This window comes from Anas acuta, chromosome 2, assembly GCF_963932015.1.
Source record: "Anas acuta chromosome 2, bAnaAcu1.1, whole genome shotgun sequence".
NCBI classification, from domain to species: Eukaryota; Metazoa; Chordata; class Aves; order Anseriformes; family Anatidae; genus Anas; species Anas acuta.
Genome location: NC_088980.1, coordinates 145,146,370 through 145,159,146, shown reverse-complemented (window position 1 = coordinate 145,159,146; position 12,777 = coordinate 145,146,370). Strand labels below are relative to the sequence as shown.

Genomic DNA, 12,777 nt, shown 5'->3' with positions numbered 1-12,777 from the left:
TAGTGAGCTAGGTTTTTCAAAAATTGTGTAGTCTGGTTCTTTGTATTGAATCATAAGCAAGTGTAGGCAAACCACTTGTGTTATTTGGGCAGGATTTTCTACGCGAGCAGCTGTTCTCTGCATCCTCAGAGAAGACTAGGTTAGATGGAAATGCTCCACAAGCCAGATCTGGCCCAGGTACTACTCTTGCTTGCAATGTTAGCTTCAAATGGCTCAAAACAGTAGCTCAAACTCGTAATGAAAGAATTGGCAAGTAGGTTGTCAGTCTTGTAAGCTAACAGTTGATGGTGTCTACCTTCAAAGACCATTTCGTCCATAATTGAAATGTAGGAGGAAAAATGCACTTATGTGAAGCCTGTGTTTTTATTGTGAGGTAGGAATTGCTGGAAAGTTACAAACATTCAGTGACACAGAATGGAATCCCTGAGCAGGTTAGCTTCATCTGAAGAGGTGTAACATTTACATTGTACTTAACAAGTAGCATATGCTATAGTGTGAGAGAATACTATGGCCTTGGTTTTGTGCATTTCTGGAGAAAACTATAAAAGAGTAATTCTGGATATTACATCATAACCTGAAGGAAGAGTTTTCTTGAGTAATCTTTTTCAGAAGTAGGATGCAATTTGTCTTTGTGCAGCTGGTAAGTATTTTTGTTGTCTTCCTCTTGAGAGTGGGTGTCCCTGAGGTGATGGAAGCAATGCTGTTAAAAGACAAGTGGAGACTAATGTATTAATTTGAAATTCTGAATTCTGTTCATCAATTTGGTCTAATATAAAAGAACAGGTTGCAGTCATTATTTGGATAGGTTAGTTTTTAACTTGGCTGCTTCATGTTGTTTGCAATGGATTTATCAGTGTATAGAATTGTTAATTCAATATTATTCAGGTGGAGAACTTTGGGCAAAAATTTCCATAGATGAACTTATTCTTTTCGTTTCCCAACAAAACAAAAACAAACAAACAAAAAACAGCAATAACAACAACAGCAACAAAAAAGGCACAAAATCCAATGTCAACTTCCTGGCAAATGCATTTAGACACAGTGTTTTAGAACAGATCTGTCAGTGGTGAAGATGATAAATATCAGAGAAGATACTGAAATTGTGTTTGAGCTTCAGCTGTAGTTGAAAATAGAGCAGTAAAGGAACAGAAGATTAGAAAATGGTAGAAAACTTTAACCAATCGAAGTTTCACACCTTATTTATTATATGCTCATGCGAAACATGAATATTCTATTCAGTTCCTTCTTTGTGTAGCTGCTTTGTAACCTACTAAGGAATGCTGTAATCAAAGGAGTTTTCAAATGCTTTTATTCTAATATTGTGATGCCTAAGAAGGTGAACTTTGGACAAGTCATTTTGCAGTTGATTCAGTGGGTGGTTGGTTATAGCTTGTACAGCTGATCACAATTACTTCTAAAATGAAAAACTCCATTTTTTCATATTTTCAACGTATTTTTTTAGACAGTAAGGGTTGTGTTAGTACTTCACTAGTAAATAAGATCAGTAAAGTAACTATTCCTGGCAAGGTATTGCTGACAGAACATAAGGCTTTGCAATTAAAAAAAAAATATTACAACAAACAGTTGCTGTTAGTACAGGAACCAGTAAATACATGTCTGCTGTAACAGTCACTTTTGCTTGATTAATGAGAATGTGCTGGGGGGGGCTGATGTTTTTTTTTTTTCCCCAACAGAGTTGATTTTTATTTGAAATCTCTTTGCATCTTAGATACATTGAGCCCTAGGCTGTAGTTCTTTAGTAGAACTATTTTACTTACCCAAAGTGTTCAGTCCTGTGGTAAACATTGGCAATGTTTTATAAGAAAACTAAAACATTTAGGATTGTTGTTTAGAGCTTACCTTTTTTCCCCGAATATTTAAAACAGGTTCATATGCAGCATGTGTTGTGTTGACTAAGATAAAATACTTGCTCCAAGGCCAGGCAACTGGATCTTAGGTGAACATATATACACCCTTTGTAGCTGTTATTTTGGTTGATTATTCTGGGTTCTCTTAATATTTTCTACTGCTTTCTACCTTGTAGGTGACTGTGGAGATCACGTTGTCATAATAAATACAAGACACATTGCTTTTTCTGGTAACAAATGGGAGCAAAAAGTATACTCTTCACATACTGGGTAAGGCACTTTGTAGTGATGAGCTGGTGGTAAATTTAATGTCATTTTCTTAAGAGTTGCAGTCTTTTTAGCATATTGTTTCAAAAGGGAATTGCAACTTATGTGTTTGTTTTGTGCTTGCATCTGTTACAATGTTTAAAAGTATGCAAGACTTTTTTTTGAAGTTTATATTGTTAGGGAAATAATCTGATTTAGTCTGTTTTAGCCATGGCAATGGAGTAAACTGACAGATTGGGTAGACCACATTATTTTGTGTGGAGATTAAGCAAAGATCATGACTATTGTATCTATTAAGCAGTAGAAAGCTTTCCTATTTATATGTTTAAGAGGTATACAGATGCCAACTACAATTACGTTATCCTATTTAACACTTGATACCAAGATTGATACGGTCTTGAGTCAAGGAACCAAAGAAAAAAGAAAATGTGCTTCGTGTTGGATATCAGATTTAAATTTCTCCAAAATAACTGGAAAAACTGGTAAAAAATGAGATACTCTGAAGAGGTACCGATGTATACAATAGTGTGTAGGATATTATTTTGTCAGATACAGCTTCTTTATAGATGGAAGTACAATAAACAATTACAGCATGGATCAGTTCAGTCAAACAAGAACAGTCACTACTATTTTATGCTGTGGCAACACTAGATAATTATTCCCAAAGTGTTAAAATGTATCCAGTTGGGAGATTATTAAATCAAGTTGAGAAAGCTAATTTTGCTGGTATTGATGTTTCAGTCCCGAAGTTCCTTTGAAGTTCCTTTTTTGAGTTGCTGAGAAGTTCTCATCAGAGTTAATGGAAATTAAGGTTTTTTTCCTCCCCTGCTCGTAATGACTTCTTTAAATTTTTCAATAAGAAAGTGAAAGCAATTGTGCAATTAAAGAAATACTTAAATCTGTACAGCTCCCTAAGTGGACAGTTCTAATAATGTTGGGTTTATTTTCATTTCAGTTAGGCTGATTCCTAGTAACGTAATTAAATGAAAGGAATCTGTTTTACCTGACATCTGTTTGCTTTCTTGCACCATTTAAAGTATATGCTTAAATGTAAATTAGTGCAACTACACCATTTCACTAAGACTAAGTAGGTCAGGTTGATGGTGGACTTGATGATCTTGAAGGTCTCTTCCAACCCAGATGATTCTATGATGCTAATATACTCTGATATTTGTGTTAACATCATGCTTGAGCATATAGCACTAAGCCTGTATGTTTCTTCTGTTTCTCTAGTTATCCTGGTGGTTTCAAACAGGTGACAGCAACTCAGCTCCATTTGAAAGACCCAACTGCTGTAAGTGCTTTGTGTTTTTTCTTTTTCATTTGGAAAGTAGGTGTGTTTTCATTTAATTTGTTCCCCTAAGCAGAATGGGTTACTCCTATCTGTGTTAAATGTGATTGTGAACGTTTTATTAATGGGGCTTGGCTTGTTGACTGTGTTCTTGGACACAGCGTGTTTTGAGGGTCAGATTGTAGGTCGTGAATTTTTGTGTTTCATGCATGCTGTCCAAATGAGCAAATCAGGATCATTTGCTTTGCCCATTTTTGACTGATTCACTTGCTTTTAGTTTCAAAGGTCTGACCTTTGTCATTGTCAAAGTGACTCAGCTTAGACTTAGCTAAGCAGTGCTTCAGTTTAACAACCCTAGCAGATTAAGAGCCAGCAAGAGTAAGGGTAAGATTAAAAATATTAAAGATAATATTAAAAAGTGTTAGAGAGTACACCTGCCTCCTTCTCCCGTTAGAATTCAACTGTAGGTTTTGTTAAATGATTTATTTATTTACTGAGATCTTGTCTACAATGCTGCGTATTCATGGTCTATGAGAGGGTTTGAAGTGGTGACTACATTGAGCTTCAGCCTCTTTAGTAAATGTCTGTATTGGACCATTATTAATTCTGCTGAACAACAGTGTTGTTGTTACTAATTAAAAAAAATAAACAGTTTTTGAAGTTTTGACTTCAAATACTTTGCCTTGGGTCACCTTATATGTAAAATATTAAAATACTTCTTCCTTTTCTTAGTGAAATTGTCTGCTGCAAAATTATTGGATTTTGTCACTGATGTTTTTAATCTGTGATTCAGATAAATTTGTTGGGATAAATTTGTTTATCCCAAGACTTTAATTTAAAAAAAAAAGTCTGCCATAAGAATTTATCTACTTTTTTTTATATATATATATTATTTATTTAAAACGAAATGGTGAAATAATTAAATCTTGCAGTTCAATAATACTTTCTACCTAGAATTGTTACAAAGTGCTTAAATGCTTTTAAGAAAAGGCTCTAACACAGTTGTAATTCCTTTGGGTAGTTCCACGTCTGAAACATTCTCCAACTTTTTCCATTTGAGCTTCAGACAGAAGCTATGCACTGGGAGGCAGTGTAACACAACTTGTTTGTTAGTGCCTGAGAATTAGATGTTCTATAAATTACCTACTGGCATTTGTTCTGAAATACCTCTTTTCTTGCCAGACTCCTAGATGAATTTCTGTGCAAACAGAGGAGGATTAAATGCATTGCCAATAACTAAAACATGTTGGACAGAGATTCGGCAAATGGTGATGTGGCTCAGGACTTGGTCTAATTTAGCAAGAGAAACTTTTTTTTTTTTTTTTTAAATAAAAAAGCAATTCTGGATAGCTCTCAGCAATTAACTCTTTAATTCTGTTGAAGTGCTTGAATGTCCCTATTAAAAAGTAGTGGGTGGTAATTTGGCAGGATATGTTCTATATGTGCAGCGGTCACAGTTTTTGGCTAGTAAAGGTTTTTATGGCTAGAAATATTTGTTTACTGTTTTGGTGTGAAATCTACTGGGATACGATGAAGATGGAAATTAGGGTGGTGATTTATTAACATGTTTTATTTTGGGAATCACGGAATAGTTTGGAAATAGAAGGGAAAGACCTTAACGACCACCCAGTTCCAGCCCCTTGCAATGGGCAGGGACACCTCCCACCAGCCCAGGCTGCCCAAAGCCCCATCCAGCCTGGCCTTGAGCACCTCCAGGGATGGGGCATCCACAGCTTCTCTGGGCAGCCTGTGCCAGTGCCTCACCACCCTCTGAGTGAGGAATTTCTTCCTAACATCTAATCTAAATCTCCCCTCTTTTAGATTAAAGCCATTACTCCTTGTCCTATCACTGCACTCATTCTTTTTTAAAGACCTATCTATATAACTCAGTACTGAAAAATAATTACCATGCAGAAGGCCAATGTCTAGCTGAAGCATCATTTGGTTCTTCAAAATACCATGGAGACTTAGGTAAACTACATTGTTTTCACTTTTTTGAATTAAAAAAACAAACTTTTTTTTTTTTTAATTGTGATAGATCCAATTGCTGAGAGGCAGTAGAACTATATAGGTTGTAGGAAGTTGAATACATCTTTTTCTGGAATCGGTCTTCATACTTTAAAGCATTGTTTTCATCCTGGAGGCTAGTACTTCTTTTCTGCCTGTGGTCCTGTTATCTCCTGCTAGCTCATCCTGATGGCTCTTCATTACAGGAGTCAACATTAATTTTGGAAAAAGTATCATTACAAAAATTAAGCCATTACATTCTTGGGAGCAAATTAAAATGGCTGTAATGAATAATTTGATACAAAATGATGTAATTTATTTGCAGGGAGGACAAAAATCTCAACTATAGTTGTTGGAATATAGACATGTTTATGGCATTATTGTTAAATAATCGTCCTTGGTCAATTCCTGTTTTGTCATAAGGAGGAAGACAAACATGATGATCATCTGATAATCTCACTTAACGTAGTTCAACGTCGTTGTATTTATCTCATTAACTTTGGACCTTATATTTTTCCCCCTTATGCATGGTAGTTAGTGCTTGAGAAGGATTTGTACTGAATTTTGAATGTGTGTGTATATGTTGGTTTCTTAAATATGATCATAGGGTGATTCAGGATGGAGGGAACCTCTGGAGATCCCTAGTCCAACCTGCTGCACTATCGCCTTCCAGGTCAGGTTGGGCTGGTGGGAGCTTACCCAGCCTGGTCTTGGAAGCCTCCAAGGACAACCTCTCTGAGCAGCCTTCTTCGATTGCTCAACTTTTAAGTTGAAAAGAATAAAGAAAAAAAAAAAAAGAGGTCTGTGTAGTTGATGTTCCATGCAGGACTTACAGTTCTGTGTGGATTGTGCCAATTTTTTCAGCAATTTGGAAACTTTTGTTTTTATAGAAATGTACGATTCTTGCCAAAAAGATATCAAAAGCAAATATTCTAGCACGTTTTTGCCTTTAACACCTGTGAATCCCTTTGGGAGGTGTGGGGAAGGGGATGTCTGTGAATTTCTATAAAAGTTCCACTGGTTTCAGTTGTCTGCTCTTCTGGAGAATACCAGGGAAGAGCCCTCCTCTCTTAGGCTTGGCCAGGCTGCTCCATGCTCCAGGAAGTGTTTAATAAAGAAAAAACAGCTTCGTGTTTCAGCATTTTCTTTCTCTTTCTTAGATACAGTGTCAATTCTCAGACAACCCATAGACTAAGGTATTAAACTTGTTCTCTAGGTGCAGCAGAGCAGCTTGTGGCCATACAAAATAGTCCCTCTCTTCATCAGAGTAATACAGTGTTAATACCTGTATGGTACAGACACTACTTTAGGATACGTGGTAGGTACAGCATTAATTTCCATTGTAAGTTGCTGAAATCTCATCTGAAAGGTTTAGTGTGCCTCTTCCAAGGAGTCTCAAAAATAAAGGAAACAGTTAAACTCCTTTATTTGAGGCACGGGTGTTTGGAATGCATAGACATTTCGTGTTTTTGTTGTTTTTAATAGAACTTGAAGCAGTTTTGTTTAGCTGGAAAAATGCTAATAGGTACAAGACCAACGTTTTCAAAATTAGGCTTCAGCGTAGTTGTATGGGAAGATAAGAGATCACGTGTACTTTTTTTTTTTTTTTTTAAACTGTCACAGATATGAGCAGGAACAAAATATTTGGAAAAAGCTTTCTGGAAAAATCATAAGATTTTTAGTTAAAATGCCTTCAGAATATGTTGACAGATTTAACGTGCAGAACCAGTTAATAGTCCAGTCAGGATAAAATTTCCAACCAATTTCTATTCTATTTCAAGTTTTAAAAATAATCAAAACTTGGCTTTAATTTTTTTTCTTATTTAGTTGCGCCAGAAACTCCCTCAAAAAAGAAAAACCACGTTTGGCTAATACCAAATACTTGGTGAGAGGACTGACCTCTGCAGCATTCAGAGGCTGCATTGCCTCTGACAAAGAAATAATGAGCAATAATTACTCGGGAGGAGCGACACCTGCTAAGGCAGATTATGAAGCCAGGGTCGCTCTGCAGATGCACGCTGTGAGGAAGCCTCGGGGGGTGTCAGGGTTTGGGTTTGTTCAGCTGCTGGCCCTGGTCTGAAGGGGCTTAAAACATTCCCATTCTCCTCTTGAGTGCTCTTTAGCAACCACTAACATGTATAGGCTTGCTGTTATATCTGCATAATAATGTTCTGAAGAAAAACTTGGACAGAAAATATGTTTAAACCTTGCTGCTGCTGTTTGAAAGCCTGTTTTCTTTCCATAGAGGAAAGTAAAACATCATGGATACAATGTACATATGTACATACATAAAGCCTGTTACTGAAACACTGCATAGTGCATTTTCTTGCACTAAATAAATATGTGTATTTTTAATTAAGTAGAGCAAAACTTGCATATGCTTACTAATCCAGACTTTGAAGTTAGTCTGGCACAGAGGGGGGCTGTTGTATGGAAGCCGGTATCTTAAAACATCTAAGTAAGACTTACAGCTGGGTGGGTCTTTGACTTCAAATATAAATACTTCCTTGTTTAAAAAAATAAATCTTCATCTGTTTCTTACATGAATTTATAAGGTATAGATATTAATTTAAAGAACAAATGAAACTTCTATGTTTTTAGGTGCTGCAGGTGGAAGACAGGATGACATGCAGTGGAAATTCAGTTCACCTATGACCCAATTATTCCTATGGTAGTATTAAGGGTGATCACTTTTGCCATACTACTCGTGTGACTCTGTAGAAGTGGATAGGTGAAGTTCTCCTTATTCTTCCTTATTCTTTTATAATACACGTAGTGAAAAAGAACAATATCCTCCACAGACCAGAAGACAAAGAACTGGTAGGAGGAAGATACAATGTCAAACTCTATCTCTGGAGAACTTAATACCTGAAATTGTTCCAGTGTTTTTTTCACTAGGGCCTGTCAATAATCACACTGTATCGTTCTCTGGAGTGGCCTTGTCCTTTCCATGTTCTATATAGAGATGCTTCCTGGTGGTTATCAAGCTCAGTTAAATGTAAGTTGGGAAGTGGGAGAGACTATGTCAGGGAAGTCCAGTTTCCTGCTGGGTGGCAGGCAGGCTGGCATCATCTGCTTAGCAGTGGAAAAAAAAGTGAAAACACTTCCATGTTAGTCTGTTGTCCCCTGAGGCTGTCAGTTCTGCAGTGACTACACATTAAAAATATTTCTTGGTTGTTTAACTTGGAAAAAAAAAAATCAGTCATTCTTTTCCAGAGTGACTTTTTAGTAGACACCTTGTTACAACTGGATTGTTCTTTTTATAATGTTTCTTAACAGAAAAGCAATCGGATCAGATTTATCAAGCAGGTGTGTCTACAAGCAGAGTAGACCAGCAGCTCGTCTAGTTCAGTGACTTGTTCCAGCAGGTGTCTATGCCACATGCTGCAAGGAAGATGAAAAATCTGGCACAAACATCGGTTGCTTGAAGAAGTTAAATATTTAATAACGTTCAATGAAGTATTTTGAAGTCTCTTTACTGGAGTGAAATCATGCACAGGGTCAAACGTGCAATATGCGACTTGCAGATACGTGGAGATAGTTATTTAATGAACTAACACTGGTTCTGTCACAATCTCAAGTAATTTTTAGATAAAGAAAAAAATCACTACTGTTAGGCAACATGTTATGAAGCTTCTGTACCCGTTGTTTTAGATCTAATGTATTTTGAATTTTGCTTTCTCTTCTTGTGTTTGTTTTTTCTTCTTTTTAGCCAAATAAGTATACAAAATGGGAATTACTATGGCAAAAGGGCTGCTCAAAATGAGCTGTTGGTAATATCCACATGTGTTCTCGCAGCGTTCCTGTGTCTCACCTCGTATTTCAGTATGCAGTGAAGGTTTATTTTCTATCTTACCTTTGTCACATGATGTGTTGACAACAAACTGTGGTTTGCTGTGAAAACATGAATGGTTTTTATCTTTAAAACATTAGCTTTCATCTTACATTTTTTAATAGTTTTTATTAGAGAATGTATCAACACTATAGATTACCCTGCCTGACCTGATGTATTGCTTCTGTTATCTCAGTTCATTCTGCTTGTCTGCAGATCTCTGGTACTGGCAGCATAACATCCAAAAATCTTCATGATGTTGAGACCTCAGAGTTTCTCAAGGCATATAGTGTATGTTTGTGAGGATCTTGACACAACGTTATTGTGTCTTAAGTTCTGTCCCCAACCTACAAATAGCAAAATGAAAAAAATATTGGGGCCAAACTGAGTGTTCACTAAGTTTGGAATCCAAAACAGGCGGAGTGGGTTTACTTCTGCTTGAAAAATTGCATGTTGGTCTACTCCTAAATGATGTGCTACCCTTCCTAAAGCCCCTTCTGTCTCCTACCTTTGCGTGCCTTGTTTTATGTACAAAAATATTCCTCTTCTGGCTGGAGTCCTAAACACTGTGTTTTGTGTTTAAATTACAGCCATCTATATTGGAGTCCAAGAGAAATCATAAAGAATTATGTTACTTTTCTACAACCACCATCTAGCGTAGATGCACAAATTCTGTTCTTTTCTGATGCTCAAAAGTGGGTTTGTTCATCTGGAACTAATAGCAAGGGAATAAATCATACATATGTACAACGTGATCATGATGCTGCATCTTGTTATATCATCTCTTACAGAAACGTCTAACACAGCAAATAACAGCATTTAAACTAAATGCTGAGGCCACTTGGTAGATTTGTTAGAGCCTAATTCCTTTTTTTTTTTTTTTTTCAATGATGGTGTTGTGGTTTAGCCCATCAGGCAGCTGAGCACCACAGAGCTGCTTGCTCCATCTCTCCTTCCCCACAGTGGGACAGGGGAGAGGGGGGAAGTAAAGCTTGTGGATTGAGATAAAGACAATTTAATAGGACAGAAAAAGAAGGGAAAATAAGAATTATGATAAAGCAGTGTACAAAGTAAGTGATGCACAGTGCAGTTGCTCACCACCCACTGACTGATACCCAGTGAGACCATAGCACCCCACCAGTCTCCCCAGCTGTCACTGCTGAGCACGATGCCCTGTGCTGTGGGATGTCCCTTTGGGCATTTGGGGCCAGCTGTCCTGGCTGTGTCCCCTCCAGCTCCTGGGGCACCCCCAGCCCCTCGCTGGCAGGGCAGCACAAGGATCTGGGAAGTCCTTGGCTCTGGGTGAGCACTGATCTGCAACAACTGAAACTGGTGTGTTATAGCATTGGTCTCATCCTAAATCCAAAATACAGCACCATACCAGCTACTCGGAAGAAAATTAACTCAATCTCAGATAAAACCAGGACAGATTTTTATATAAATGTATAATCTAATACCAAAATAAGGAGTTAATGGAAGCCTCTTAATTCGTTTCAAGTTGCACGATTATGTGCAGTCACCCACAATGCAAAATACAGCTCTAATTTCTAAGCAGAATTTTTCAATATGACTGTTAGAGTAAGAGTTTATACAACTGAGAGTAAGCGTTCCTTCTTCCAAAACAGTAAACCTGTAATGCTTTCTTAATGTAGTGCCAGAGTTTCTCAATGTGGAAGAAGTTGACTTGAAAAGAGGTTGAAAGACTGGTAGAATGGGCAGAGGGAAACACGGCTCGCCTTTTTCATGTTATTTGTAAGCAGTCTGATTTTTTTTTTTTGTTACCATGTTCTCTTTCCTCAGATCGTCAAGCTAGCTGTTTATAGAATGCTTCCAAAAAACCTCCAGAGAAGAACTATGATGCAGAGGTTGCACCTGTTCCCAGAAGATGTAAGTAGTCACACAGTTACATTTTCATTCCTTTTTCCTTTGGAGGTAAAGAGGGATCATTATCAACAGCAAAACTTTATTCATAAGGTAAATCAAGAAAAATCAAGCCGCTTTTTGTTTATGTATCTACAAATACTTGTATATGTTGATGCTCTTTTCTTTATGTCACAAAACTGTGAGATCTAAGACACACATGAGATAGTTTTGTGACTTTAGGCTTCATGTGACATGAAGAATGAAGTAGGGTTGATAAATTTTGGTCTGGATTTGGGAAGGATCGAGGTGTTTTTATAAACCATCAGGTAGCTAAGGCTGTTCTTGCTCACCACAGGTTATCCCAGAAGATATAGAGAAGAATCTTCTCCAAGAGATTCCTCAGCCACGTGCAGTCCCCAGGAGGTTAGATGAATATACACCAGAAGAAATCGCTGCCTTTCCAAGGGTTTGGACTCCGTAAGTATCTTAGATTTTTAAAATGGACACTTGGACTGAGTAAATACGGTGTTGGCTCTTCACACTGAGTAACAAAAAAGGAATTTTTTTTTTCTTCATGCCACGTTTTTTTGGTGGGAGGAGATCATTCAAGCAAAGAATGTTCATATCGGGGGGCGGAGCCAATTTTTTCATATTTCTTGCCTTTTTTAAAATCTAAAAAATTATTTTAAGTAAAGCTGTTCTGATCTTCATGAAAATGTAGTTGAGTAAATGCTTACTCAGTTATCCTACTTGAGTTGTCAACTGGTAGTCATAGCCAAAGGAAACACTGTGCAGTTCTGTGAGGGAATGATTCATTTTAATTAAAAAATAATAATCTATAAAAGAATCTTCAGATTCTCTCTAGAGGAAGGGAAAGAATTCTGCTAAACTAGACCTTGGAGAATGGGTCTTTGGCAGGGATCATACTACGTGTTTATTTTGATAAATAATTTCTTTTCAGTGCACAAAACCAATTCCACAGTAGTTGTGTGGCATGTTGAGTGTTTGTGGTTTGTTTTATACCACCGCATGAGTCAACCTGAAAATAATGAAAATAATGCATTATAGTTGGGACATTTTCTGCTTAGTAATAGTGTGATGTTTTTCCTGTGGTCATTCTGAGAGCCCTAATACTGGGCTTCCTTTAAATGTCAAAGCCAAAAAGTGGGAATGAAGCAAGTGGACTAGAGTTGTCTTCCAAACAAGCAGGACCAACTTGTGCTCTTCTGCTTGTTTTCAGCATGTAGAATTTGATAGGATTTTTGGTAAGGAAAGCTTAAACATCTGTCGACTGTTATATGGAAGGCACCTAAAGTAAGTGTGGTCTGCAGGTCTCTAGGCATTCATTTGTGACAGTGTTTGCTTAATGTGGGTTGGCTTAGGTCTTTTAAGGAACGACATTGACAGCTGAAGATGATTTTGGAAATTAGTTACATCTTGTAGTACTTTTCCTGGGTAATACTTTCAAAAATGTAATTAAAATAAACAAACAAAACATAATTAGGCTCCTAGTTCCAGAAGATGCTGAAATAAAGCCTGTGCATCAGTTCAGACTGAGGCTCCTCAGTATTGCAGCCTCTGCTGTAATGGGATGAAGTCCAGTAATGCTTTAAGACCTCTTCTGGGTGGACATAGGTAGACTGATCTTG

The 12,777-nt window shown here is 37.2% G+C and overlaps 1 protein-coding gene across 2 annotated transcripts in view; it reads left to right on the top strand.

The window, feature by feature from the left end:
• MRPL13 (mitochondrial ribosomal protein L13) overlaps positions 1-12,777 on the top strand; it is a 32,517-nt gene that overhangs the window by 4,470 nt on the left and 15,270 nt on the right. For both annotated transcript variants that reach the window (XM_068672578.1, XM_068672579.1), the window contains exons 3-6: positions 2,045-2,138; positions 3,369-3,429; positions 11,066-11,152; positions 11,484-11,605. In XM_068672578.1, coding sequence (XP_068528679.1) covers positions 2,045-2,138; positions 3,369-3,429; positions 11,066-11,152; positions 11,484-11,605 — 364 coding nt within the window. The remainder of the gene's footprint in view (positions 1-2,044; positions 2,139-3,368; positions 3,430-11,065; positions 11,153-11,483; positions 11,606-12,777) is intronic.